This window comes from Ambystoma mexicanum, chromosome 1p (genome assembly GCF_040938575.1).
Source record: "Ambystoma mexicanum isolate Mex_15411 chromosome 1p, UKY_AmexF1_1, whole genome shotgun sequence".
NCBI lineage: Eukaryota > Metazoa > Chordata > Amphibia > Caudata > Ambystomatidae > Ambystoma > Ambystoma mexicanum.
Window position 1 is genome coordinate 221,993,982 of NC_090921.1, and position 27,130 is coordinate 222,021,111.

At 47.7% G+C, this 27,130-nt stretch overlaps 1 protein-coding gene across 3 annotated transcripts in view; it reads left to right on the plus strand.

Moving 5' to 3' along the window:
* Positions 1-27,130, plus strand: part of AP4M1 (adaptor related protein complex 4 subunit mu 1) — a 585,491-nt gene that overhangs the window by 198,070 nt on the left and 360,291 nt on the right. For all 3 annotated transcript variants that reach the window (XM_069646421.1, XM_069646423.1, XM_069646422.1), the window contains 3 exons: positions 8,988-9,094; positions 20,925-21,021; positions 21,794-21,904. In XM_069646421.1, coding sequence (XP_069502522.1) covers positions 8,988-9,094; positions 20,925-21,021; positions 21,794-21,904 — 315 coding nt within the window. The remainder of the gene's footprint in view (positions 1-8,987; positions 9,095-20,924; positions 21,022-21,793; positions 21,905-27,130) is intronic.

Sequence of the window (27,130 nt, forward strand, 5' to 3'; positions counted from 1 at the left end):
CTGCAGGGACCTCCCTGTGTAGAAAAGGTTTCGAAGATACAGATCCTGGTTCAGCACGTGAGCATATTGGCCTATGAAGGGTGGCACCCTCACCTTCTGGTACTGGCTGTTCAGTTCCAGTAACATTAGTAAACAATTGGCAACATCACTAGTGGGGGAGTCGGAGGTTGCAGTGGAACTGGTGCCAAGCAGAGGAAGATCGGTCATCGCAGAGGTGATGTTGTCAACTGGGATGGCGACAGGGCATCTCATGGATCCAAGCCCGGGTTCCCTAGCTTGTCACTGCAGAGTTTGTGGCCAAGAGGACCTGAAATGGGCCATGCCATCTAGGCTAGAGCGCATATTTCTGCTGATGATCCTTCATCAGGACCCAGTCTCCTGGCTACAGAGGGTGGCAGGGTTCAGTAGCCGGTTCAGGCAGGGCTTCAGGGACCTGAGCATGGAGAGGTCAGACAGTTCTAATCAACATGCAACAATATTGGAGCAGTGTATTATCCTCTAACGGCAGACTTTGAATCTGGGGAACTGCTGGGAGTACAGTTCCCATTCTCAGGTGGCGACCAGTGAGGGTGTCATTGGAGGACAGTTTGTGTTTACGCTGTGGATTATTATGCATGACAAATAGAACCAGTGGCAAGGCTTTGGGCCATTTCAACCCATCTCTTTACACACTTTAGTCAGCCTTAATGTAAGGTCCCCATTGCAGAATTCTATTCTACATGTGCTCTAGACTGTGCATAAGTGCAATGAGTTAATCCTAAAGCTTTGCACGATTCTCTAATAACTTGACCGGTAAAATGGGTACCTCGGTCGCTATCTATACTGAGGGGCAATACTAACTGAGGTATAAATTCTGCTTACTACGTTTTAGCCATTGTGACAGCGTCTGCTTTTGTAAGTGAGAATGCCTGCACCCACCCAGAAAATATGTCAACCAAAACCACGCAATAGACCTAATTCAAGCAGGTCGGGGAGCTGTATAAACTGTCTACACGTGCAAGAATGGATCTTCCGGTACAGGACGTGCATGCATCCTCATGGATAGCGCTCTCCCAACAACATATGTTAATCATACAACACACTTTTCACAATAACATAGAGCCATAGATCTCACAGCTTCAGCCTCCAGGCTCCGGAGTGGCACGAACCAACCAACCCCTCCACGGTCTGGGCACCTGCAAGTTAAAACTTAAACAAGCCTCTGAGACCCTGGCGGGGAAAGAGGATTAGGATCACAATGGTTGGATGGGTTCAGGTAACAAGGGTAACCGCTGGGAGGATTAGGGGAGGGGAGGTGGACAGGGAAGGGAACATAGGATAACACAACAAGTATACATTAAATCTTAGCATGCACAATTTCTCCCCCACACCATACAGCAAGGCTTAAAAGCCTAAAAGAGACTTATCTCTGGGGTGAGTGCTGGCCTCCTGCCTGCGCACTCTCCGGTCCGGGGTCTGGAGCAGTATTAGTGCTGCAAAGAGAGTAGGAGTTACTATCTGCGTGTTTCTTCACACACACACATGTACAGATTCATGCAAATGGTTAGTTTCACCCCTTTGAGTGCTCTTATAGGCCCACCATCCATCTTAGTTTTAATGTGCATGCAACTGTACTGCGCTGGACCTAACACGTGTGGATCTATGGCCGCGCGTGGCTCCGCGTATTATTGCTTGCTGGTGGTCACAGAATATGAGGCCTGAATGTGGCAGTTATGCGTGCTGTCAGTCGCATGTGATGGGTTGCGATTACTCTAGGAATCGCATGAAATTAAGTGTGATCCCTTCCTGAATCATAGCACATGGCTAATTAGTATGTTAAATACATGCACTGCTCTCGCGCTGCCGCCCAACTACGTTCTGCGCGTGTTTCAAGAGCTGCCTTCCAATAACACTACGACGCTATTACTGCGGGCACAATGGACTTATCTTTTCGGGAGCTGGGGGACGTGAAGACTATGGGCTGTGCCCCCCTGCGTATGCCCCTCATTGCTTCCCGAGAACTTGCGTGGTTCCTTTCGCCACTGTGCAGCTTTGTGCGCCTTCCCCCCCCCGTGCTTAAGTTCCCAGCAGCGTGTGCTACTTATCTTTAGCAGGCGAGGGGCCTGGATGAAGGATCTCTGGGGCGTGGCCCCTCGTGTGCTTCCCCTTACTCGGAGCTCCGGTGGACACATCTTCCCTGGTCGAGCATCTGAGCACAAGCCCCGTGCCTTGGTTGTTGTTGTGGACACAAGCACACGCGCCCTGCCCGACGTGGGCTGGATTAAGTCGTTCTTGGCCCGGGTACACCTGAGAAATGTAGTTTGTAGGCCATTTCTTCTATAGAAAGGATACAGAAGCCTTTTGTAAGGCTGGATTCTTTTTCTGCCTGCATGTTTCTTTGTTCTACTGGCTGTCATTAGTCTATGGCCTTCAATAGGACTGGGGACATAGTGTTTCCAGTCCTGTTCCATGACAATAGAGGCTAAAGCAGGAGCCATCCAATCTCGACTCAATAAAGTGATCATAGCATTTTTACCTGAATGAGCTTAATGCCTGAGCTTCATGGACCAGGTAGGGGAGAAATACCCTAGGTGCTAACAGGTAACCATCTGGAGAGTGACAGAGGGAATCTACTCATAACTTAAAATATTTGTTACGCTCACATGATCTCTGCTGAGGCGTTAGCTGCTACTGGTCCTGTGCTTCTGAGTGATGGACAACCTCCCTCTGGTTCTCAGACTAGGATGGTCCAGAATAACCTCCCCGGGTCTGCTCCTGTTGTTTTGCAATGATGGGCTCGCTGTCCTGCTGTCCTCGCAGGGGATCTAATCTTCAGGAACCCAGTTACTTCACTGGTTCCTAGTGAGGACTGACCCAGGCCAGCTGCGGCCTAGTCCTTAAGTGTGACTTTCCCCTTTTGTGACAGTCCTTTAAGTATTTGTGATCTGGTGAGTATTTTGTGCCTTTTTATGTCCTTCGCATCAGTTGCAATGTTGCTCGTTAATGGGGATTATCGTTCCTTTGCTCACCTTGTCTCTTTTCCCCTTTTTAGGTGCTGATGCGGCTCTGGAGCACAGCGCGATGTGCTGAGGCGGCTGCGATGAGTGGCAATGGGTCCCCGTATGCAGATGGCCACACCACGGTATGCAGCGACACAAGCAACAGCTAAGTGAAGCTTTGATGTGAGCGTGCGCAAACCTGGCATTGCGCGTGCTTTCAAAGGTGTTGTGCTAACCTTTCTCTTCTCTCTCAGCGTAGCGGTCGTGATGTGGTGATGGATTTGCGGGTGAGTAAATGCATACTTGCAGGTTTCCAGGTTTCTTCACTCGTGTCGATGAGGTCAACTGTGCGTCTCAAGGTAAGCAATTGCAGGCTTCTTGATTTCTCAGGTAGACGGGATGATATCTGCAAACAGAATAATTGCGAGTGTCACATTGCAAGGCAAAGTAACGCGAAGCACGGACTGGAGCAGAGGCGGGGCTTAAATAGTCTATGCTGTAGCCACGCCCACAGGCGGTCTGGCTGGGCACACCCTGCCCCTCCCAACACGAGATGCTGATGGGCACACCCTGCCACGCCGAGTGCATGATGCACATGTATAGTGGGCCTGGTAGGCTGACGGACCCAGTGTTCCACATAGGTTGGCCTTCCTTCTGAGCCTGGCGCCCCAGAGGCCCACTTGGTACCAGAACACCTCCCATAAGGAATTTTGGGTCTTCCCAAGGGGCTCCATTCCTGGGGTTGGATGGGCATGTGTGCCCTAGACTGGGTGTTCTGTATTATGGCCCATAATAATATTGTTGGGTCCCGGTCACCTTTTCGGCTTCTGGGGCTTGATCTTGGAGGATTGCCAGACTGGAAAAGAAAGTGATTGTGATTGGTGACAGTGGAACTGCAACACAAACATGAAATTCATTAGCAGACAGAGGCCTATTTAAAGACGCTGAGCGAGCTGCACCATCTGCTAATGTATTCACTTTGGAAGTGAATGAATGTGAGGGTTCATGTCCCTTACATTAACAATGAATTCAATAAATCTGATACATATGTTCCATTTAATTGTGGGGTGCATGTGGAAGATACATCTCCACAATGCTTCCAGAGAACACCAAAGTCACGGACCACCCCGTGGGCGTACCTGGAGTCTGTACATATCATAGCCGATCTATCTCGGACCAGAGCATGGGTGAGGGCCACAAGATTTCTCGACTTGTACTGATTTTACCATATGTAATCAATATGCTTCTAGAACAGCTGATGGAGTTACAAAAAGAATAACCAGAGACCAATTCTCCAGTTTCTGGGACTCGGATACGAGGCCCATCGACAAAAAGAATCGGGTCAGGATTCAACAAAGGTACATCAGATAAATAAACGTGGGGTGACAAATTGTTTCCATGACAATCTGACAGTTATGCGGCTCCCCATCCTGCAGCGTTGGTAGCACAGAGGCAGGATTCAGAACTGAACATCGATTCAAAGTTACATTGGCAGCAGAAATAAGCAACTTTTCATAATGGGTGAGATAGGAATTTGACATATGATCTATCTTCCCTTTAAGCAATAATGACAACACAATATGGGGAACCGCAATCGTGACAGGATGCCGCTGCACTATGGAGTCAGTTCTTTGTATCAACAGGGCAGCAGTGGCGACAGCTCGCAGACAAGCTGGAAGCTATCGCTGTGCTGTGGTAGGATAATGACAGGTGCTTATAACCGTGTAACTGAGTCAACACACTTGAGGAAACCCTTTCTCACAGCACAGAGGGATTACTGTACCATTGTTGGCGCTTGTTTAATGGTGACAAAGGCATAGTCTTCTTCCACCCCAAGCCCCCACCATGGTGGGGGCTTGGGGTGGAATCGTGCAAGTTTCTGAAGAGGCTTAACTATGGATACATATCCCAAGTCCCACTGTCTACAGAAACTTAGCATTCCGATTAACTCTCATCTGCTTCCTAGTCTGGGATTAGGGACTTTCTGGATCACTGTAATCCGATCCGGGGACAAATGTCTTTCCCCAGCAGAACTCTCATGACCCAGGTATTGCACACGGAGCGGACACAACGGTAATTTATCTTTAGATGCCTTGTGACCCTTTTTAGCAAGCGCTTTCAACTGAATAAGAGAGTCTTCCTCATAAACTGCCAAGGGGGGGAGGCTAGGGCAGATCATATGCGTACTGCACCAGCATTGACCCTCCTGGAACCTGAACTGAATCCAGATCCTTCTTTAAAATTTGGGAGAACATGGTAGGGCTTTCTACATGTCCCATTGGAAGCCAAGTGAACGTATATCGAGTGGATTTATGGGTAAAAACAAACAGGTTCTGTATGTCAGGATGTATGGGTTTGGAGAAAAATGCTGAGCACAAATATACAACAGTGAAGTACTTGGCTGAGTAGGGAATATATGATAAAATGGTAGCCGGGATAGGTACAACCGGAAAAGCAGGTAACACGGCTTCATTAACTGCACGCAGGTCCTGAATGAAACGATAAACCTATTTACACCTGGCTTCTTAGTGGGCAAAATCGGAATATTGCAGGGGCTGCGAGTTGGTAAACTAATATTTTGTCTTAGAATGGATTTGATCACAGGATGAATACCTTCTTCAGCCTGTCAAGAAATAGGATGCTGAGATAGATATGGCAGGAGCTTGGCAGGATAGAGTAATTTTGACTGGCTCAGCATTAACCATATAACCAGTGTAATTTGCATGGGTTGACCATAATTGGACTATGACTCGGGAAGTGAGTGTCGGCCTGGACTCCAGGCTTCGAATGGGCAATTTCCTGTCTTACTGCAGCATCTCGTGCTGTCTGTGTGATGGAGTACCAAGGTATATACCATCAGGGGAACAGTATATAGAGCAGCTTAGCTTACACAATAAATCTAATCCAAACAAATTGACAGGAGAACAGGGACTCAGCAAGAATGCACGTTGGTCAGAAATTGGACCTATTAGAACCATAAGCAGAGTAGACAGAGTATGAGGTATTGAATCAATCAGTAAAAGTTTTCAAATCCCTAAAGGTGGCAGTTCTTTAGCTGGCCAGTATCCCCCTATATCTGCAGCATTGACAACTTCATTGGAATACAGCATTCATGAAAACTCAAACTTTTAATGTGGGGTGTGATGCTCCATTGTCAACCGAACATGAAATCTTTTGACCATCAATAACACAATCAATATACAGGGCAGTAGGATCAATCGATATAAGTGGTGCAACAAGTTCAGAGGCCCTTTGACAATCCTAACCATCGGTCTGAAGTGTTGCCGGTGGAGGCTGGCACCTTGTCATTCTGCTTGACACTGTTGGCTGCCTGCCTTGACCATCATACTGAGGCTGATGTGGACACTCGGCTTTCCAATGTCCAAACTCTTTACAGAAATTGCACTTATATTATGTATGTGTTTGTGTAATACCTCTCAGCGGTTTCTCCTGGTTCAAATGATTGGGCGCTCCGCTCCCTCTTCCCCGCCCTGGCCCACCTGGCGCGGGGCAAAATCCTCTCCTTCCCTGGGGAGGTTGTAAACTCTATCTGCAACGCCTTATGTTTGGCTTCAGTAGTTTCTCTTCGTCTTTCCACTTGTTCATGAAACTGCTGTGCAGCTAAAAAAAACTTCTACCAAACCCTTTCCTTCCCAATCTATTAGTATCCCTTAATTCCTTCAGATACCTTCGGTGGCAAACCTATAACAAACTGAGCCACCACGGCTTGAGGCGCTGCAAGGGCAACATCAACAATCCCAGAGTATTGTTCCAAGAATTGTTTCAAACTTTCAAGATATTGCACAGTGTTTTGTCTGTTGGCTTGCTAGCATGCATTTATTATAGACCAAACAGTCTTTCGAAGACAAATTTCAGCAGTAGTTTGTACCAGTCAATCAGTAAAGGTTTTCGAATCCCTGAGGTGGCAGTTTCTTTAGCTGGCCAATTGACACACACTTTGAGCAAGGTAAATGTATCTGTGGGCAGCACTGCCTGCAACAATTGATCCCAATCTACACAAGTGGGGTGATAATCTATTATGACCTGAAGCTCCTCCTGGAACTTAATGGGATCTTCTCATATCTTTGGAAATCTCTGAACAATATTAAACAAATCAGTAGCGCTCCAGGTGACATGGACAGTAACTAAAGTATCACCTCCTCCTGGGAGTTGCCTAAGCAGGAATGCTCCAGGACTGGTATTGGATGTCAAATTTGGAAACTCTTCAAAACTTGGCAGCGGAAGGCAAAAGAAATTTAGAAATTTGAGTTTGTATTTCAGGGGTAAATGGACCAACCATGGAGTTTATTGGGTTAGACTGATGATAGGCCGGCGGTTGAGTGGTGTCTGAGCTAGCCAGTTGTTGGTCAGGTCTAACATTTAGAATGGTAGGGGTGTAGGTATCCAAAATATTTTTAGGACTTTCCTTTAATGCTAGGATTACAGGTTACAATCGTGTGTACCCGGCTTTATGGGCCGATTAGAGTACTCGGTTTTCAGGGATTTACCTTTCTCGTTAGATTTAGTCTGTCGCTTAGAAGCTTTGGTATACTAATCTAGATAACTATCCCTTTGCTGTTGGTGTACACGTGCATCTTTCTTTTTTAATGCCTCTCGTAAATTCATTATTCTGTCTAAGTCAAATGTCCCTTCCTGGGGAAGTGTCTTGGGTGACTCTCTCTCTGTATATATTCATGCCACTTATCTAGGCACTTACATGCTTTGGTGAAATATTGAGTAAACATGAGTGTCAGGAATGACTTCTGTTAAATAATGAGGACACTGAAATGAGGTGTATAGGGGATTTATTAAGAACTAAGGGAGCAGGCAGCAGACACAGCTGTGGGTAGGGTGGGTAAACCACTTCACAAACGGTCCTGGAACTCCAACATTCTAGAGCTCAGGTTAGAAAACCAATAGATCACGTAACACAGAACACAGACACATCATAATGAGGGCATACATTAAATAGATCAAAACACAACAACTTCCTTCATACTGCCATCAGCCCATTCACATGGGGATAAGGTATGATTTATTACAGATCCATGTCCATTCCTAACTCCGTCTGCATCGGGATGCTATTGTTTCCCATGGCTGGTGGCGTGGGTACGGCTCATAAGTGATCGCTCTACCACGTCTCATCAGAGGCTCAGGTAATCCCACCTGCCTCCGTTCCTCCCCCAGTACAAAACAAATATTTCAGTGACACTCATAAGTGTTTGCCAGATTTCAGAAGGCTGCTGGCACAGCCTATCTCCTCCATTACTCTACCCACAATGTATAGCGGTTTTCAGCTTTTTCAGAGACTTTGGTAGGCAATGGTCAAAAGACAAGACACAAGTGGGAATTCACCAGTATTGGGATTTACTCTCGAATTCGGGAACCCTTCAAAGGTGGCAGAGGAGGGCGAATTTTTTTGGGAGATCTGAGCTCGTATTTCAGGGTAAATGGACCGACCAAAGAGTTTTTTGGGGTAAAATGATGATAAGTTGGCAGTTGGATAGAGTCTGGGCTAGCTGGTTGTTGGTCAGGTGTAGCATTTAAAATGGCCGGGTTATAAGTGTCCAGGATATCTTTGTGACTTTCCTTTAACAGGGACTCCCCTTGGATTACAGGATACAGTTGTTTGTATCTGGCTTTATGAGCCAGTACCTGCAGGTTGGAATAGTTGGTTTTCAGGGTTTTTAACTTGCTCCTAGAGCTTTTGAGTTTCTTTTAATGACGTGTCTTGGATTCAGCCGGTCTCTTAAAAGCTTCAGTATATCAATCTTGATAACTGCCCATTGCCGTAGGTGTACACGTGTTCCTTGCTTTTCTAACGCCTTTCGTAAATTCGTTATTTGTAAATCGAATGTGCATTCCTGGGGGAAGTGTCTAGGTGACTCACTCTGTGTATAATCATGCTATTTATCCAGGGGCTTACATGCTTTTAGCGAATAGTGAGTAAACACTCACTTATGCTGCAAGCCTGCTACTAAAGTAATCTTATTTGTTTTTCCTCTCTAGATGCATGAAGGCTTACACTTCATCCACGTGCGGGACAGCGGCCACTACTTTGTGATATCTACTCCATCGGACAGCTCACCGTTCACATTCATCGAGTTTCTGAATAGGTGAGTACCTCGGAAGAGGACTATTTTGAACAGTTAACTGACCATGTCAGCAGTAGCTGCCCTACTGATTCCTCTGAGCTGCCACATGGTTTGGAAGAACAATTTGTATTCAATGGTTTGGGCACAGAACGAGTTTACAGATAACAGTCCCAGTTGAAGAATTACAAGTTATCCAAGTTATGTGGATGTCAAAGTATTTTCATTCCCTGAATTCCAGAAGTCCACATTTTGTGCAGTGCATTTTAGAAGCGCAGCTATGAACAGGGTCCTAACTTACTATTTGCTAGTGCCAGTCCACAAGAAGGGATGCTACTCCAGTTGAAATGTGCTGGGATACACATCTTCGTGCCCTTGAAATTGTCGAAATGCACACCTTGCGCTCCCTGTCACACTGAACACCAAGATGACTAATTCTGGTGGCCCTCTATCAGTATTTTATATAATGTTTCTGTTAGGAAAGATTCCTCTTTGCTGCACCTTTCCTTCCATCTTTATGGAATCCCCAAACATTTTTCTTTTATTTTTTAATCTGATCTGTACTTTTTGCAGTACAGTGAAGTCTTAAGCTTCACTGCACTGGCCTTTGCTCACACGTTATGGGGAAACTCATATGTCCTTCAGGCTATCAGTACTGGGAAGCAGCGTTTCCCTTAGTCGTGTTACTGTGTTACTACTTTTGGTTACTTTTGTATCATTTGTAACATTTTATCATTGCACAAAGCAGTTTACACTGCAGTGCAATGGGGTGCATTTTTTTTGTTGCCATAGACTAACACTCAGAGGATTTTTTGGTTACTCTAGATGTGCTTAAAAGATGGGCTGGTGGTAGCAGTGACTTTTTGTTTCATTTTTTATTTTTTAAATTCTTATTTTAAACAACACATCAAACTTAACCAACATATAGGACATTTCCATAAATACACATCTTGTCTTACATTTACATGTTACGCTTCACAGTCCCCCCCTTCGCCCCCTTAACTCAAGCTCCTACTTCAATGCGTTAAGGTTAGTTACTTAGGGTTTATCTCCTTTACTGTTTTCAGGTGTTATCTTCACTGGATTCGACCTGGGAGAGTACCGACATCATAGCTACCATCTGTCTCCATGCTACCAGGGGTCCCGTTTACTCCTCCCCTCCCCTGCTGACTGCTTCATATCATGCCATCGTCTCAGCCTCTGCCCACTTCAGGAGGTCGTTCCACCACTCCTCTAATCTGGATCTTTGGGCTGCTTCCCAGCCCATAGCGATTCTCCGTTTGGCCAGGATGTAGGCCAAGTCTTTCAGTTTACTAATGTGTTTTAAATTACGTGGTCTAGCGAAGCCCCCCAGCATGCATGCCCATACTGACTCTACCTCCAACTTGATCCCCTTTTGAGACAGGCGTTGTTTAACCTCCTCCCAGAACCTTCCCACCTCCGGGCACGCCCAGAACATGTGAGTCATCCCGGCATCCACCTCCTCGGACTTGGGGCATTTCTGTGTCACTGAGTTTCCAACCCTAGCGATTTTACTGGGGGTCATGTATTCCCTGTGGGTGATATATAGCTGGATCTGCTGCAGCCGCACATTCCGGGACACCTTCTTGTGGTACCTCTGGGCTCTTTCCCATTTCCCATCCTGCATAGGTTCTCCCACCTCCTCCTCCCACTCCTGCCTCAGTTGGAGCAACTCCTTGCCCACTCTGGACATCAGTCATTCATAGATTCAGGATATTTTGTGCCTGCCCTCAGAGATATCATACATCGTTTCAATGATTGCGTCAGGTTGTTCTACTAATATTGCCGCGGACCACTTTTCTCCCACTCCTTTGATGATTCTGGTGTATGTAATGTATTGTCCTGTGTGTACCCCGGTGTCTTCCATTATCTTTTGAAAATCTAGTACCTCCCAATCTTGCCATATGTCTCCAAGGATCACTAGGCCCATCGGTTCTCAGAATTTACAGAATCCCCTCATCATTTGCGTGTCCCCGCTGCATAGCGCTACCAGAGGCACCTGCGGGGAGCACAGGGTCTGGTTTCCCACCACTTGGAATGCTTTGTGCCATGTTTTCCAGCCTAGTTCCAGCAGTCTCGCACGTCCTTGCATCTCTGATTTAGGCAGCCATATTAGTTCTCTTAGAAAGAATGGGGTGCAGTCCCTACTTGGCAATCTTGCTTCTGCTGTCTCTTCTTCTGACAGCCATCTGGCCACATACTGAAGCTGCCCTGCCTGGTGGTATATCTCAAAATTCGGCAGGTTTATGCCCCCTCTATCATACGGGTTCTGCAGCTTCCATAGGGCCACCCTGTTTCTGGAATTATGCCATATGAAGCCCCTGCAATAGGCTCTGGAGTTTTGTGAAAAAGCGTTTGGGGAGCATGAATTGAATGTTCGTGAAAAAGTGTAACAGCTTGGGCAGAACCACCATCTTGAGCAAGGCCGCCCTGCCCACCATGGCCCGGGGGAGTTTCACCTGAACCCCATGCTATTCTCGATGCCTTCCACGGCCCTCTCTGTATTGTATTTATATTCATCTGCGGCCGTATGATATATATTGATCCCCAAGTATCTGAATGTTCTAGTCTGCCAGGGTATCTGCAAGACAGGTAGGTCCCTTTTGTGGGGACCCCCTATATCTTCCCAGGGGGAACATGCTTGAATTTTTAGGGTTTAATGCTATACCCGAGAAAGGGTCGCGTAGTGTTCCATCACTTCCAGGACATACTGCAAGTTTTCCTCTGGGAAGCACAGGTATAGCAACATATCAGCGTACAGTGATATCAAGGGCGGTCCCCCCTTTGTGTGGATTCCTATCTCCCCATATTGTTGTCTGAGGCTGATTGCTAATGGTTCTAGTGCCAGTATGTATAGCATGGGGGACAAGCCCTGCCTTGTGCCCCTGCTAAGTTGCCACTTATCCGAGATTATCGTGCCCGTTTTGACCCTAGATATTGGGGAGCTGTATACCATCTTAACCCACCTCAGATACCCAGGTCCTATCCCATATTCTTTTAATGCCGCCATCATCCACGGCCACCTCACGGAGTCGAAGGCTTTTATTGCATCCAGCGAGACTATTGCCATTTCGCCGAGCTCGCTCTCTGTCTGTTTTATTATATGGTGGAGTCTCCTGTGGTTGTCGGTTATACTCCTTCCCGGAACACAGCCGGTTTGATCAGGGTGCATGAGTTTATTAATTACCCTTTTTAGTCTGTTTGCCAGCACTGCTGTGAGGATTTTGTTATCTTGGTTTAACAAGGATAGGGGTCTGTATGACCCGCATTCTGTGCTTGGCTTACCGGGTTTTAGAAGCAGAACAATCACTGCTTCTCTTAGGGATTCCGGCAGCCTTCCCCTTTCGAACGCCTCATTTAGCATGGCCAACAGGGTGGGGCTGGGGGGGGGGGAGTACTTCTTGCCTATACGTTTTGTAAAATTCGCTGGGGAGCCCGTCTGGTCCCGGGGCTTTACAGGTGGGTAAGTGCAGGACCACTGTCTCAAGTTCCTCTATGGTAATTGGGGCCTCCAGGTTCTCCCTTTCCTCCTCATTTAATTTGGGTAATCCTATGTCTTCCAGTGTTTCTAGCGTCTCTCGCCCTGCTTCCTCCCCTGTATCTTCATAGAGGAATTTGTAAAATCTAAGGAACCCCTCGTTCACTCCTGGGTGTTCCAGATCTGCCCTTTTTCTCCCGTTATCTCCCTGATTACCGTTCTCGGTGTCTCATTTTTATATAGCCATGCCACCAGCCTCCCTGTTTTGTTCCCACCCGCGTGCTGCCTTTCGATGTATATTTTTATAATTCAATTTGCATAGCCGTTCCCAGAGCTCGCTATTGGCTTGCTGTAATTGGTTCACTTGTTCGGTGTCCTCCTGTGAGGTTACCCCCCTTCCGTATCATTGCTTCCAATTTCTTCTCTGTTTCTTGTAGCTCTTGCTCTATGCCCGCTTGGAGCCCTCTAGATTTGGATATGGCCGCACCTCTTACTAGAACTTTAAATGCTTCCCATAAAGTTTCTTCTGACTTCACACTCCCTGTGTGTCAAGCCCTGCATCCCCGAAAGCGGACATCCAGTCCCCAAGGAAGGACCCAGCAACCCCATATAGGGGCCCTTTGGACAGTGTCCTGGCGCCTATGGCGCCAGGCTCATAAAAGACATCAGTCCTGGCGCCATAGGCGCCAGGCTCATTATGGGAGTGCTTGGGTGCACTTAGCTAATGCAGACCATGCTGCAGGATCCCGGCCTCCTTGAGGCCTGAAAGGAACTACTTTACCTGTGGGACTAATTTACCATCCGGGCGTGGTCGGGGAAGGATACATACCTGATTGGAGGAAGGATACATACCTGGAACTTCTTCCAAGGCTATTTAAACCCCACTCGAACAGCCACACGTGCTTCGCGTTGTTCTGCATCTAGCAGCTGGACGCTCACCGTGTCTGCTCCTGCATCCTGACTTCTGCCACGCCTGCCAGCATCCTGGATCACCTGCAAAGGAAGAGAAGAAGAGAACAGAAGTAGTAAAAGTCCTTACCTGCTAAACCCGCATCCCGGAGACATCTCACCGACAATCCTGAAAAGGAAGACTTTTATTTAAAAGCTCATTACGTCGATCGCTGCAGCGCCGCATTCCACTCACCTTTACAGGGCACCTCCATGTTCAGCGGCGATCATCCGGATTCGCAGTCACGCCCCAGCGCCTAGGGAAAAAAAAACCAGAACAAAAGGTGAGAGAGAGAAGGGAATAAGGAAAGCTAAATCTCCATGTTAAGATTTACCTTTTGATTCATTCCCTCTTCATTTCGGGTCCGCGCCGCATCCTGGCATTTCCGGACCCCGGACTCTATGGGGAAAAAGAGACATCAGCGTTAATGAGCGAATGAAAAGACATTACCAAAAAACGCTCATTAAAGACTTACCTGATTTCTACAAGGATTTCACCTCTCATCTCGGGTCGGTGCCTGTTCCCCCGCATTCCGTACCGCGGCCCCTATGGGGAAAAAGACACTAGCATTAGTACATTAATGCATGGACACAAGGGGAACCTCTTATCAAAAAACTTACCTGGAAGCCAAGCAAGTTTGGTTCTCACCAATCCAAAAATCCAGTGAAGTAACTGGATACCAACGCGCCCCTGCATCAGAAGCAGGATGGAGAGCTCGTCCTTCCAGACCCTAAGGTGAGACGCTACAAGGAATCACAGAAGGGTTTCGAGGAGGGTGAGAGGGGAAAGTGGGAGGCCGATTGCATTACCCCGCAGACAGTTAATCCCCTATTTTTGCCTACAGAAGGATACTTCTGCGAGCCAGACAAGCCAGATTTGGGGGCCCGGTCCAGTCCGTCTTCCGAACCCTGCGCATCACCTTAGAAGAGGTCACAGCAGCGCGAACCAGGCCAGCGCCTCCGTGGGAGTCAGGTGAGCGTTACACTGTGTTAGTGTCAAAGTACTCCATAATCTCCTCCCTTAAATCCTCTCGAAATGCAGAGTCCCGCAGGGCCTCGGCTCTAAGCCTCCATGTTGGGATTCTTGCTCTGGGGGGCTGGTGTCTCCACGACCAGGGGGGAGTGGTCTGATAGCGTTCTTGCCTTATATTCCAAGCCCATCATTTCACCTATGAGTTCAGAGGCGACAAACATATAGTCCAGTCTCGCATATAGGTTTTGTGAGGCGGCATAATGTGAGTAGTGCCTATCATTTGGGTTTTGCTGTCTCCAGATATCCTCTAGCCCAAAGTCTCTCAGCAAGGCCTGTAATGCTTTTGCGGCGGGGGTGGGTTTATCTAGTTTCGTATCTGACCTGTCCACTTTGGGATATAGAGTGGAGTTGAAATCCCCTCCACACATAATCGCACCTCCCAAGAGGGGGCTAATTTTGCCATATAGGGTCCTGAAGTAGGCCGCTGTGTCTTGGTTGGGGGCATAAGTATTTATGATGCTCAATTCTCTGTTCTCCAACAGCCCGCGTATCACTATCCTCCTCCCGTCTGGCTCCACCGTGGCTTGGAGCATCTGAAATGGCACATGAGGTGCTACCCAGGTAACCACCCCTCTGGCATAAACTGAATATGTCGCTCCCACGGTGGTCCCGCTCCACTTTTTCTTGACCACCTCTAGTTTCTCTTTGGTAAGGTGGGTTTCCTGTAGTAATGCTATGTCCACTTTCTGCCTTCTCAAATACATCATTACCTTGTTCCTCTTCAAGTAGCTATTAAGGCCCCTCACGTTCCAAGTTACGATTCTGACTTCCCATTGCCATCCATATTTTGTTCCCCCGGCCCCCTCTCTGTTCCTCTCCCCAACTTAGTTTGGCATATATGTGGGCTTGTTCCCCATCTAAATTCAACATTAACTCCCCAACTAATCCCCCATCCCATTTCCCCCAACTATGTTCACTACACGCATTCCCGTCCCTCCACCCTCCCTACCCATCCCAAACTGGTGCCCAGCTTCATCCCTGGATCTCAGGCTCCCCCGCATTTGGTCCTATCTCAGGTTGCCGAGATCAGGAACCCAGCAGGGTGTTACCGATCTATCGATATACTAACTAATCTATTCGTGGGGTGTAAGAGCGGGTTCCATGAGGCTCCTGCAGTTTGCACTATATCACTGTGCCTAAGCATCCTTATCGATGCGGCCCATGTAGCAAAAGTCACAACTGCCTTCGCCCTGTCTTATATTCTAGTCCCAGTGTCTGGGTCCGCAGCACCATAGGTACTGCAGTCTCCATGTTACTTATCTGCGCCGTCTTCCTTCTGGATACCAGTACCCGATGGGCAGTTCTGTGTGTCAAGCCAATCTGGCGCCTCTTCTGGGGTGTCGAAGAACAATGCTCTGTTTTTGTGGTACACCTTCAGTTTCGTTGGGTATATTAGCATGTACTTATAACCTGCTTCCAGTAACCGTCTTTTCACTGTACCATAGTTCATGCACCGTCTTTGTACCATCAGTGTGTAATCCAGGTATGCTGTGATATTCGCTGATGCCCTTTCTATCGTTCCTCCTTTCAAAAAAAATCTAAGATTCTTTCCCTGTCTCGATAGTTCAGGATTTTGGCGATAATTGGCCTTGGTGGGGCCCCTGGTGGTGGCCTCCTTGTTAAGGCCCTATGCGCCCGTTCCACCGCAAATCCTTCGGTCAACACCCCTCCCGTTATTTCCTGCAGCAGCATTGTTTCAATGAAGGCCGTGGGATTTGATCCCTCTGCTCCTTCCGGCAATCCCACAATGCGTACGTTGTTTCTCCGGGCGCGTTCTTCTGCTTCTGCTGCCCTATTTTCCAGATTACTCACGCTTGTTCTAAGATGTGAATCTCTGATTTGTGAGACTTACATGCAGCTGTGTTCGGGGCCATCTCCTTTTCCAATTCGCCCGTGCGTTCTGCCAGCGTTCTGACATCTTGCCTAAGGAGATTCACCTCTTCCTGTACTGCGCCCACTTTAAGTTCCAGTGCCGCCTTCAGTTCGACCATGGCCGATTCCAGTTTAGTTTCCCATGCTAATTTCAAGTCTGCAATCGCTTCCATTATCTGCTGGTCTTTGCTCCCCATGGCGGTATCTGTGGTGGGGGTTTTTCCTTACTTCTAGCCCCTTCTGACATTTGCGGTGTTCTAGCGTATTCTTCCAACGTAGGTTGTTTGCCCTTTCCCTTGGACTGTCTATTCGCCATCTTGACGTTGCTGTATGTTTCTCTTCAGGTGCTCAGGAATATGGTCTTTAGCGCCTCAGGGTTAGTCCGTACTTCACTATGATGCTTACAGGGGGCTATGGTGAGAGTTCTTGTGTGCTGTTTGTTTCGTGTCGCGAATGGGTTATGTCCTCCCATGTCCTCGGCCGCTGCTGTTCTTTCAGTATTTGCACTCTGTCTCTTAGTGGGGCCTCTCGCTGTCTGCGTGTCCAGGGGCTTGAGGGCCTGTATTGATGTTACTGTAGATCCTACAGTCACCAACCGTGGTCTGGTTTACCACTTCGCGCTTTGTCTGTGCTGCCGTGATTTCTGGTGGCTACCCCATGTGTCTTTTGGGGTATTTAGTTGCCCTTCTTGCTCTTCTTCAGCTGAGTGTCATGCTTATATGATGCACCGTGCAGTGAGACCTAGTTAATGTGAGCCTACAGCCCGGTATTAGCTTGCGGCCGGGGCCAGTCTGCTTTGGGCCCGTCTCTCCCTCTGGTAATTCCTGCCCGCGTGGCGTCGTCTGGTTGCTAGTGCTAACTGTTTATGAAGTCCTCAGTGGTCCTCACCACTGGGTGTGCTGCGCGCACCTTCCTTTTGTCACATCATGGACTTGTGGATGCCTTCCACGCTTCTGGGCCACGGGTCCGTGGGGATTAGTATGCCTTGGCTGCTTTATTTTAGGAGGGGAGGTTGCCGCCGATCTGGGCTAGTTCATTATTGTGGGCGAACCGGAGTGTGCCTCCCATACCACGTCTTTGTGTAGTAACGGCATCAGCCGCCTGGTTTACTACAAATCCACTTTCGTGGGGTTGCCTGCGGCACGATCCATTCCCACCGCCTCGCTAACTCATTGCGTTTTCTGGTGGTCCCACTGTCCGGTCCCCACATGCGAGCTGGAGACACTGTGCTCCATATGCTATTTACAGCCCCATCAAGCACTTCATGTGCGTTGCGCCGTACCTGCTTCAGGCCTCCACGAGTCCCTGTGTCTCTGCCTGTGCCCAACTGTGTGTCTTGAGTGGCTGGGTCAGCGTTTAAAAGGTGAATGCGGCCTTGTATTATGTTTTATAGCACTGTTGTGCTGACTGGCTTTGCAGGATGACTCGCCGGGGCTCGCTGCAGGCTCAGTTGCGAGCGTATTCATTACACTTCACCCTTCCTTGTCCCCCGTTGTGACATTGTAGCTAATGTTACCGCGGCATCGCGGTGTGCTAGCAGTGGATTGTTTATAGCTCCGATCGTTGCGTTTCTTCATCCGGTGCTTCGGCAAAGGAAGCGAGCGCCCGCAGTGTTTTCTTCTGGGCAGCCGCTCAGTGCGTCAGACAGCTCTCGTGTCTCCTAGTGCGCGCGTCCCTGTTGTATATGCCGGTACTGTACTTGCTTATTTGTGGCCCCTGACGTGCGTTTCAAGCCCGCTGTGTAGCAATGGGGAATCCTTTTCTTTCCTTCATGTGTGAGAGGGCATTCTCATATGTATCCGTTAACACTTGACTCGCCTGCAAGCGGCCATCCACAAACGGATACTAAGTATCGAGTCAATTCCTTTGTTCGCCTCGGGCCGCCATTTTGTTTCCTTTGCCCCCGCGCCGCTGCAATTTTCGTCAGACTGGATGCACACGAGTCACTGTGCTAGTCCGCTCGGCATCACGCTCCAGTATTCATCGGGCCGCACATGCAATTTCATTCCCCATGAGCAGATTTTGCGTGGCTTCTGAGCGGATCAGTTTAGGATCGTTAGGGGCCCCTCAGTAGACACGTCCTTTTACATGCCCCTGAAGCCACGCCCCAGGGTAGCAGTATCTTTTCCCCACTTTTTTGGGGAATTTCATTTTAGCTTTACCGCTTTTTTTAAAAATATTCTTTTAATGGTTTTATTGATTTTACAACAAACAAAACATAACTTACACTCCCGACATTTTCAGTTGCATGTGTGTGTCATAGTATACATTACATGTTTTTTCTCCTTAATGTCTTCCCCCTCCCTTCCCCTTAAACTCGAGCTCTCCCCCTTGTACCTCCAGCTCCCGTTGTTCAGGATTAGTTCTCCTCCTGGTTCTCGGGCAGGTCGTCATCACTGAGGTCACTTTGAGTGTACCCATGCAACAAGGCTATCATTTGTCTCCATTCCATCAGTGGTCCCACTTCTTCACCCTCCCCTCGGTTAACCGCCTCATACCATGCCATTGTCTCCGCGTCTGCCCACTTTAGGAGGTCCTTCCACCACATCTCCAATCTAGGTCTATGAGCTGCTCTCCAGCTCATGGCACTTCTCCTCTTGCCCAGGATGTATGCGAAGTCTTTGAGTTTGCATACATGTCTCAAGTTACGTGGCCTGGCATCCCCCCAGCATGCATGCCCATATGGATTCCATGTCTAATTTAATTCCCTTTTCGGATAGCTTGTGTTTAATTTCCCCCCAAAACGTCCCAACCTCCGGGCACGCCCAGAACATGTGGATCATCCCGGCTCTCTCCTCTCCACACTTGGGACATGTTTGTGCCTCTGCGTTTCTGAATTTTGCTATCATTTGGGGGGTCATGTATGCTCTGCGGGTAACATCTAGTTGGATTTGTTGTAACCTGCCATTTCTGGACACCTTCTTATGCTATCTTTGGGCCCTCTCCCATTTCCCATCTTGAATGGCTTCTCCCTCCTCCTCTTCCCAGTCCCGCCTTAGTTTGAGCGGCTCTTTTCCCACTCTTGACATTGTTAATTCGTATATCCTGTATATTTCATGCCCTCCCTCCGAGATGTCATAGATTGTTTCAATGGCAGTAGCGCTATTTCGGACCACGTTTCTTTCACCCTTTTGACTATTCTGCTATATGTGATATGCTGTCCCGCCTGTACCCCGGTTCACAACATTATTGTTTGGAAATCCATAGCCTCCCCCTCTTGCCAGATATCCCCCAGGGTGGCCAGGCCCACTGGCTCCCAATATTTCCTGATTGTCTTTCTTAGTTGGTCATCTGCTCCGCATAGTGCCACGAGGGGCGCCTGCGGGGAGCATGGGGTCGGTCCTCCCATGGTCCGGCACGCTTTGTGCCAGACCTTCCAGCCCAGTGTTAACAATCTCGGTCTCCCCCGCATCTCTGATTTGTGTGCCATATTAGTTCTCGTAAAAAGTATGGGGCACTCTCCTCCTTCAGCAGCCTGGATTCTGCTGTCTCGTCCTCCGCCAGCCACCTGGCTACATACAGTGGTTGCGCCGTTAGGTGGTATATCTCAAAATTTGGTAAATTGATCCCCCCTCTGTCGTACGCATTTTGTTGTTTCCACAGGGCCGTAAGGGGGGGTAAGTTATTGAGATTTTAACCTACCCCTATACCCCCATAATTCAATGGGCTTATAATAAACGTATGTCTAAGACTATTGGCTTTGCCAGTGCTTGCCTTTGCAAGACCTGACTGTTGGGGCTAATTTTGGGCATTAGTCTACAGTGAACCTTAACTCTAAGAATCCTTCACTGGACCCCAGTGACCCTGCGTTTTTTCCTGCATCCTAACTTCAGTGGAACGGTATCCTGAACAATAGGGAACAAGGCACCAGACAACTTGGGGCTGGACAATTTTAGCTATGGACCCTCTCTGTGGACCTTTCTGTGTAGAATATTAGTCTAACTATTCCTTTGCACGAGTATCTGTTTTGAATTGTGCATTTGAAGCAAGTGAATGTAGATATGTATTTAGGTTGATGGTATTGTGTGTAAGGCTACCTGCTTGTATTCATTTTTCTATAGTGTGTTTTGGCCATAATGAAATAACTGTATTTGTACCCACCTGTCTAAGTGCAATTTGTGATGCCCAATGTGTGACGTCATTGTGGACCATTTACAAGCTCAACCACTCCGAAGAGCTTAGCCTAGACTGCCTGTCACTGCTACCTAAACTAGTTTGGCTACAACTTCCCAGAGTTTTTCCTGTCACAATATAGGTTGGCCTTCTATACATCTGTCCACCAGGCCAGAGTATAGAAAAGCAGTCATAACAGTTTCTCTAGTGTATTTGACAATAAGCAATATGTTTACATTGGGGTAAATGAACCAATATGAGTTATGTTGGTCAAATTGTGATGGCAAAGTAGTGCTTTGTGTTTATTTTTTCTTTTAAATCCTCAAGTCTTCCCCTCCCCACTCCGTTTTGTTACTTCTGTTTTGTTCCCCACCCTCTTTTGTGTGTAGGTTGGTCGGGTTGATCAAAGATTACTGCGGAGGTCTGAATGAGAAGACCATTCGGCTAAACTTCGCTCTGATCTACGAGCTTCTGGATGAGATGCTGGTAGGTTGGTGGTTATGCAGAGATGCCCCCAATGTAAATGGTTGCTGTTGGTTGACACTCAGGAAAATTTTCACATGATACTTCCAAAGAAAATATTAATTCCTTATCAGTGACCTTGTCAATTGAGAGCAAGGTTAGATGAGCTTTTTGGCATAGTGGGAGGGAGCATTACTCATCATGCCTCCACCACAATGAAAGGTCTACCATCCCTCAAAGTGCTGGTTCAGTGAAAGATCCAGCTTAAGTCAAAGTGCTGCCACAGACAAGTATCCACTTGCCCTTTAAATTATATGAAAGGCACAAACCAACTTGCCACATAGTGCCGATGGTGGCAGGAGGGACTAGCAGATTGAGATTTGACCATGCCTTGGCTGTTCTAAAACTTTGTATTTTACTTTTTAAAATATAGTGCTATTATCAAGCATTGCACATAGTAAACTGGAAAAATAATTTACATGTGCATTGAGAGACGCACTCATCAGTATTTACTCTGAACAGTCATAAGCCTACCAATAAAAATACTAAGAAATTTGAAATTAAATAAATGACTGACTAATAAGTAAACCGCAGTCTGTAATGAGTTAAAAAGAAAGCAGATGACTAACGTTTCGACTGCAATTGAGGGACTTCTGGACTTGCAATTTTCTTGTGCAGGCAAAGTAAACATAACAGAAGCTGCACCCTTGTTTCATACACCAGTATATAGCATAACCTTCTTCTGCATTTTCCTTTTTAAAAATTGCCTCACCCATTATTTTCTCTCAATGTCCAGGATTTCGGGTATATCCAAACTACGTCAACCGACATCTTGAAAAACTTTATCCAGACTGAGGCAGTGGTGGCTAAGCCCTTCAGCCTTTTGGACCTTGGAAGCGTGGGACTGGTGAGTGCCTTCCACATGCCGTCAGTGCCTTGTATCCTAACTACTAAAACATTCAGGCTGGTGATAAACTAAAATGTAAACATTTCAAGTACCCTAGTACCTTCTAAATTGAAAGCTATTTGGGCCCTGAGAACCTAGTTTCTGATCTGAAATTAAATTGAGAAGGAACAACAAATGGGAACCTTAGCAATACACATTAGGACCCTTTCATGAAATTAAAAATCCACACAGAAAAACTGACCGCTGGTAAAAACAATACCATAGACAGTTTAGCAAGACTAAGCCTCCAAACTAAAAACAGATTTTGAATGTCAGAAAACCTTGCCAATGCCTCTAGAGTTTTGTCTTATTATCTGAAATCTTGTATTACACTGAAGAGGGTACCACTGTATTACTGAACATACACAATAATTATAATTAACTTTTTAAAAACAGTTGAAAAAACAAAAATGTATGAAAACTTAGGATTCTAATGGATTTCTCCCTTCCACAGATTCCTCATCTGTGCTATGTATACTCCAGCCCCTGCTGTTCTCAGAAGCTTCTTACAGCCAGGGTTTGCCATTCAGCTCTGCGCAACTTCTTTGTGCACCCATGACACTGGACATGATTTGTGTGGCGATCTATTTGGATCAATTTGCAACCCATAGCATCAGCTCTATTTTTCCATGCACTCAGTTCGCTTCTCAGGAACCCCACTCATTTTTTTCTAACAACGTCTTGGGTCCCCAAACCAAGCAAAGATTGTGTGCTGCAGCTAACAATTTCCAACTCCCACAAGGTGTGCCTTTACTGCCTTTTGGTGGAACATGTAAAGGAGGACTGAGGTTTGTGCCAATCCATGAACCCACAAGTGTGTTGTGCACTTTGTTTAAATTGCCATCTGCAGATCCCTCTTCTTCAAGAGAAGGCTTACTGCTGAGGCCGATTAGGAGGATGCTCACTGTCGGGCTGGAGACCGTAGGGAGAAGAAATTGAAGAAAAAACTTGATAAGAGGTCTGGCTTCCCCAGCAGGTTAAAGAGCATTCTACTCCCTCCTCCTACAAGAAGGTAAGACACCACTCACAACAAGAAACCCACAATAGAGTCTCCCAAATCCATGATACCCTTTCAAACCACCTCCTTGAACTTGGTACCGCGGGGCTACTTATGGTGGAAGGTGATGGATGTTGAGATGGATTTCTGGAATCTAGCCTTTTGGATAGATTTTAGGAGGCCCCCCCTAGTTATAGTGAACTGAGAACTCTGAGAGGTTAGCCAAAACCCAATCAAGGTAAACGTGGAGAGCAGTCAGTTATTCCCATGAGAGTGTGAGTGCGGTCAGGAGTCCACAATGAGTCCACACAGTGAAGCACACAATAATTCAAGTTAGACAGGCATGTATAAAAATACAAATATTTATTCTAGGTCTTGACACACACTAAAACAATGGTGATTATTATTGCACAATACTCCATAATAAACAGACATACATTCACCATAGGTTCTTAAATTGCATTTAAATGAGGTAAGCAACATAGGAGGTAGTTACTTGAATGCATTAAAGATGGAACTAAGTCACAAGTGAATTAGAATAATGTAGGGCCGGGAGGATAGCTCAGAACCAACGTGGTAGCCTTGGAAGCAAGACAATTCAGAGCAACACAGGTTTGAATCCCAGTCCTAGCTTAGAGACTGGCCTCTGTTATTAAGCACAACGTTATAAAAGATGAATTCATTAAAGAATGGGGCCTTGTGCCCACAAGTCACAGGAACCACAGTGCTTTTCACCAGAAGTTAGTCTCTGTAGGTATGTTCTAGTTTTACTTGTGTTGGTGATTGTTCAAAAGAAGATATTCAACAAGGTTACTAGGTAAGTAAATACATTGTGTTCTTATCTTTCAATAACTACTACCCAAGTTTGACGAAAAGGCAGTGGAAGGGAAGATTAGGGTACAAAGAGACTGGTTCACAATGTTATACTATGGAAGATGCTTTTACTTACCCCCTTAACTCCGACTTTCCCGGATAACTTGATGGGTCAACTGGGAGTCGCTGGATGTTGGATTCCCTGCCGTTGGGTCCGGTGAGAGGTGCCCAGGAGCTGCGGATGCAAGGATTCTTCCGGTTAGGTTCAAATGCAAACCCTAGCAATACAGAAATGCAAGATTCATCAATGTAGGCCTCTTGAAGAGACTTCACAGGACTGGGGAAAGTGAGTTCTCGTGATGGCCACCGTACACAGATGACAACAGGCGTCCTTCCAGTCGTGGTTGAAGAGGCTTCTCTAGGACATGATCCCTTGAGGCTGGGACGCTACAATTCATAGTGAAGGTGACTTGCACCACAAGCCGGTGGCCACTGAAGTTCTAAGTGCAACTGTGGAACATCCACGCTTCTGGTGAGGTAGCCCACGAGAGAGTTGGTGAGTCCACTGGGTGATCCAGAGACCCGTCCGAAGGCCCAGGATGGCTGGATCCTCAAAGGCGTTGTGACTAGTTCCACCCACAAGTCCAAGGGCTGAAGCACCACTCGGGGTCTTCGGAGAGCAGGTAGTCCAACAGTGCTTTACAGGGCCAGACGCAGTAAGGGATGCCAGGCCTCTTCGGGAGCCTTCTTCAGATCTTCAGTCAGATGTTTGTCTATGAGGGATTCTTGGGTCCAAAGCTGATCTGCGATCAATGGTCACCAGTAGTGACATAATTAAAAATATGTTGACTAGGCTGTGGCTTAGAGCGGCGGATTGCTACTGGTGCAGCGCATTTTGCTACATACATTAGTTGTTTTCATTAATGGACTTGATTTCACTTCACTTAACTGTTCTCGGAGTTGGGCTGTTGCTCACTGCAAAGGGGATTACCCATTCCAAACTGAGACATGCCATGCGTCACATGAAAATAGTGACGTCATGGCATGCAATATAATTCTTCTAGTGTGTGTTTACTGCAAGCAGCGGGTGGCGTGAAAAGTAAGTCCCCCTGTGCTCTCATCCAGCTCATTAGGCAGTGGGTTGTGAAATGGCAGTGTGCCTCCTGGAGGCTAGTACACATTCAGCATGGCAAACCAGTGTCACGCTCTTTGATATTGATATTGATATTTTATTTCATTTTTTTTTTTTTTTGGTTTGGCTGAGAAACTCAACCTTCGAAGGGATTAGTTCCTCCAACGTAGTCCACATCTATGACCGGTAATCACCACAGATGTGCTGCTTCAGAAAATGTTCTGCGTCAATGACGTCAATACGCTGTCCTCGAGGGCCTCCGTCGAGCTGATGTCAACGGATGTTATAAGTAGGACGCCCGTAGCCTCAGTTCCGTTTTTTTCGCGAACGTGTTCACTTCGGAGATCTCGGCGCGCCTCGGTTCTTCTGAGTTATATTCTATCGGTTCTTCGACCTTGTTCGTTTGTGAAGATATCATGTCTTCGTCGTCTTCTACCCCGCGACCAGGTTTCAAGAAGTGTTGGAACTGCGATTCCAAGATGTCGCTTACGAACCCGCACTACACCTGCCTCTGGTGCCTCGGTGAGGACCACGCCACGGATGATTTTGACGATTGCCAGTCGTTAACATCGAAGGCCTTGCGGGAGCGGAAGAAGAAGCTTTCTGTCGGTAGGGTTTCCAAGCCCCGAAAGTCGAAATCCGTTGGGCTTTCGACCGACGATTCGAGAGGCGACTCTCCGCGTTGTCGGCGTAAGTCCACGGGGGTCTCGGTCCCGGAGTGGTTCCTGCCATTCCTCTCCCACTTCGAGGAAATCGCGGAAGCGCCGTCACCGTTCACCTTTCCCATCCACGTCCGAGGACTCCGCCCATCAGCGGGTTGCTTGTCCCAACAAGCACTCTTCTCCTGCGGAATGGGATTTTTCAGTCGCAGGGCTCTGTTCCGTCCGCGCCTTTGAAAGAAGCCGGCAGGGAACGTGCTAGGGCCACCGTTTGCACGCCTTCAGGCTCGGGTGGTCTGCGCGATCATTGGGCGCCTTCGAGGTCCCGATCGGACAAGGTGGATCGCTCTAGTCATGCCCACTCCAGGACCCGGTCCTCAACGCCCTCGAGACCGTCGGAGCCTGTGAGGTCTTCAAAAAAGACGTTGACGCCGTCGGCCCCATGTCCGTCGAGGGACTGTCTCGAGGCTCCGCCTAGAGGAAGTCATCGATGCCATCAGCGCTGAGGCTGTCGAAGGACACGCTTGGGGCTCCGCCCTCGAGGTCTTTGTCGAAGCCATCAACGCCACGCTCAACGCCGATTCTGTTGACGCCCTCGACACCTTTCGAGGATGCTTTATAGGAGGTACCACGTGCATCGGTGGAAACCCCCGATGAAGGCCCTGAAGAAGTCGGTGAGACATGTCTTTGAGCCTGTTTCTGTGCCCTCCTCCAGGGATTTATTCCAGCCTCGGGATTATATTTCTGAGGTGGAGGAAGGGTCTGAGGAAGGTTTGGTTCCGAATGAGGTTCCTGACGAAATATTGTCTGGTCATAGCCAGATTGAAGACCTGCGTCAGTCTTTGCACGACGCCAGTGGTCTTGATACCTCCCCGGAGATTGAGTTTGGCAGGCGTGAGCCTGGTACGGATGCTGACACTTCGTACAGGCGGCTGATGTCGAGGGTGACTAAGTACTTGGAGTGGTCTGCACCACCAGTAGATTTTCTGCAGGATGACCTGACAGATATCTTGGACCAAGGTCCACCAACTGACCCGGTACTGCCATTCCATATGGCCTTGCAACGAAGGGTGGCACGGCTTGGACTGCTCCGGAGAGTCTCCTGGCAGTGTGTAAGTGTTTGCTGAAAAAGTACCGCCCAGCCAGTGGCGGCCCCGGCTACTTGTCCATGCACCCTACTCCAGAGAGTTTGGTGGTGCAGGCGGCTACGTCCCAAGCTAAACAACTACCATCACTCCTGATAGGGACGACAAACGTTTTGATGGTTGGGCGAAGAAAGTCTTTTTTTCAGGGGTTATAGCTTTGAAAGCAGCCAACTCCATGTGTGCTTTAGCACGTTTCACTCAGACTCTGTGGAATTGTTTCATTGGCGGCTGAACATATTCCCGAAGGGGAGGAACGGGATGGCTTTTTTGCCCTTGTACAGGATGGCAAGGATGCCATGTGTGAATCCGTTCAGTCGGGTCTGGACGTGGCCGACTGTGTCAGCCGGTCCATGACGGTGAGAGCCGTGATCCGCAACCACGCAAATCTGCGCAAGTCGGGGTTTGCTCCGGATATACAAGCCCAGCTTCTCAACATGCCCT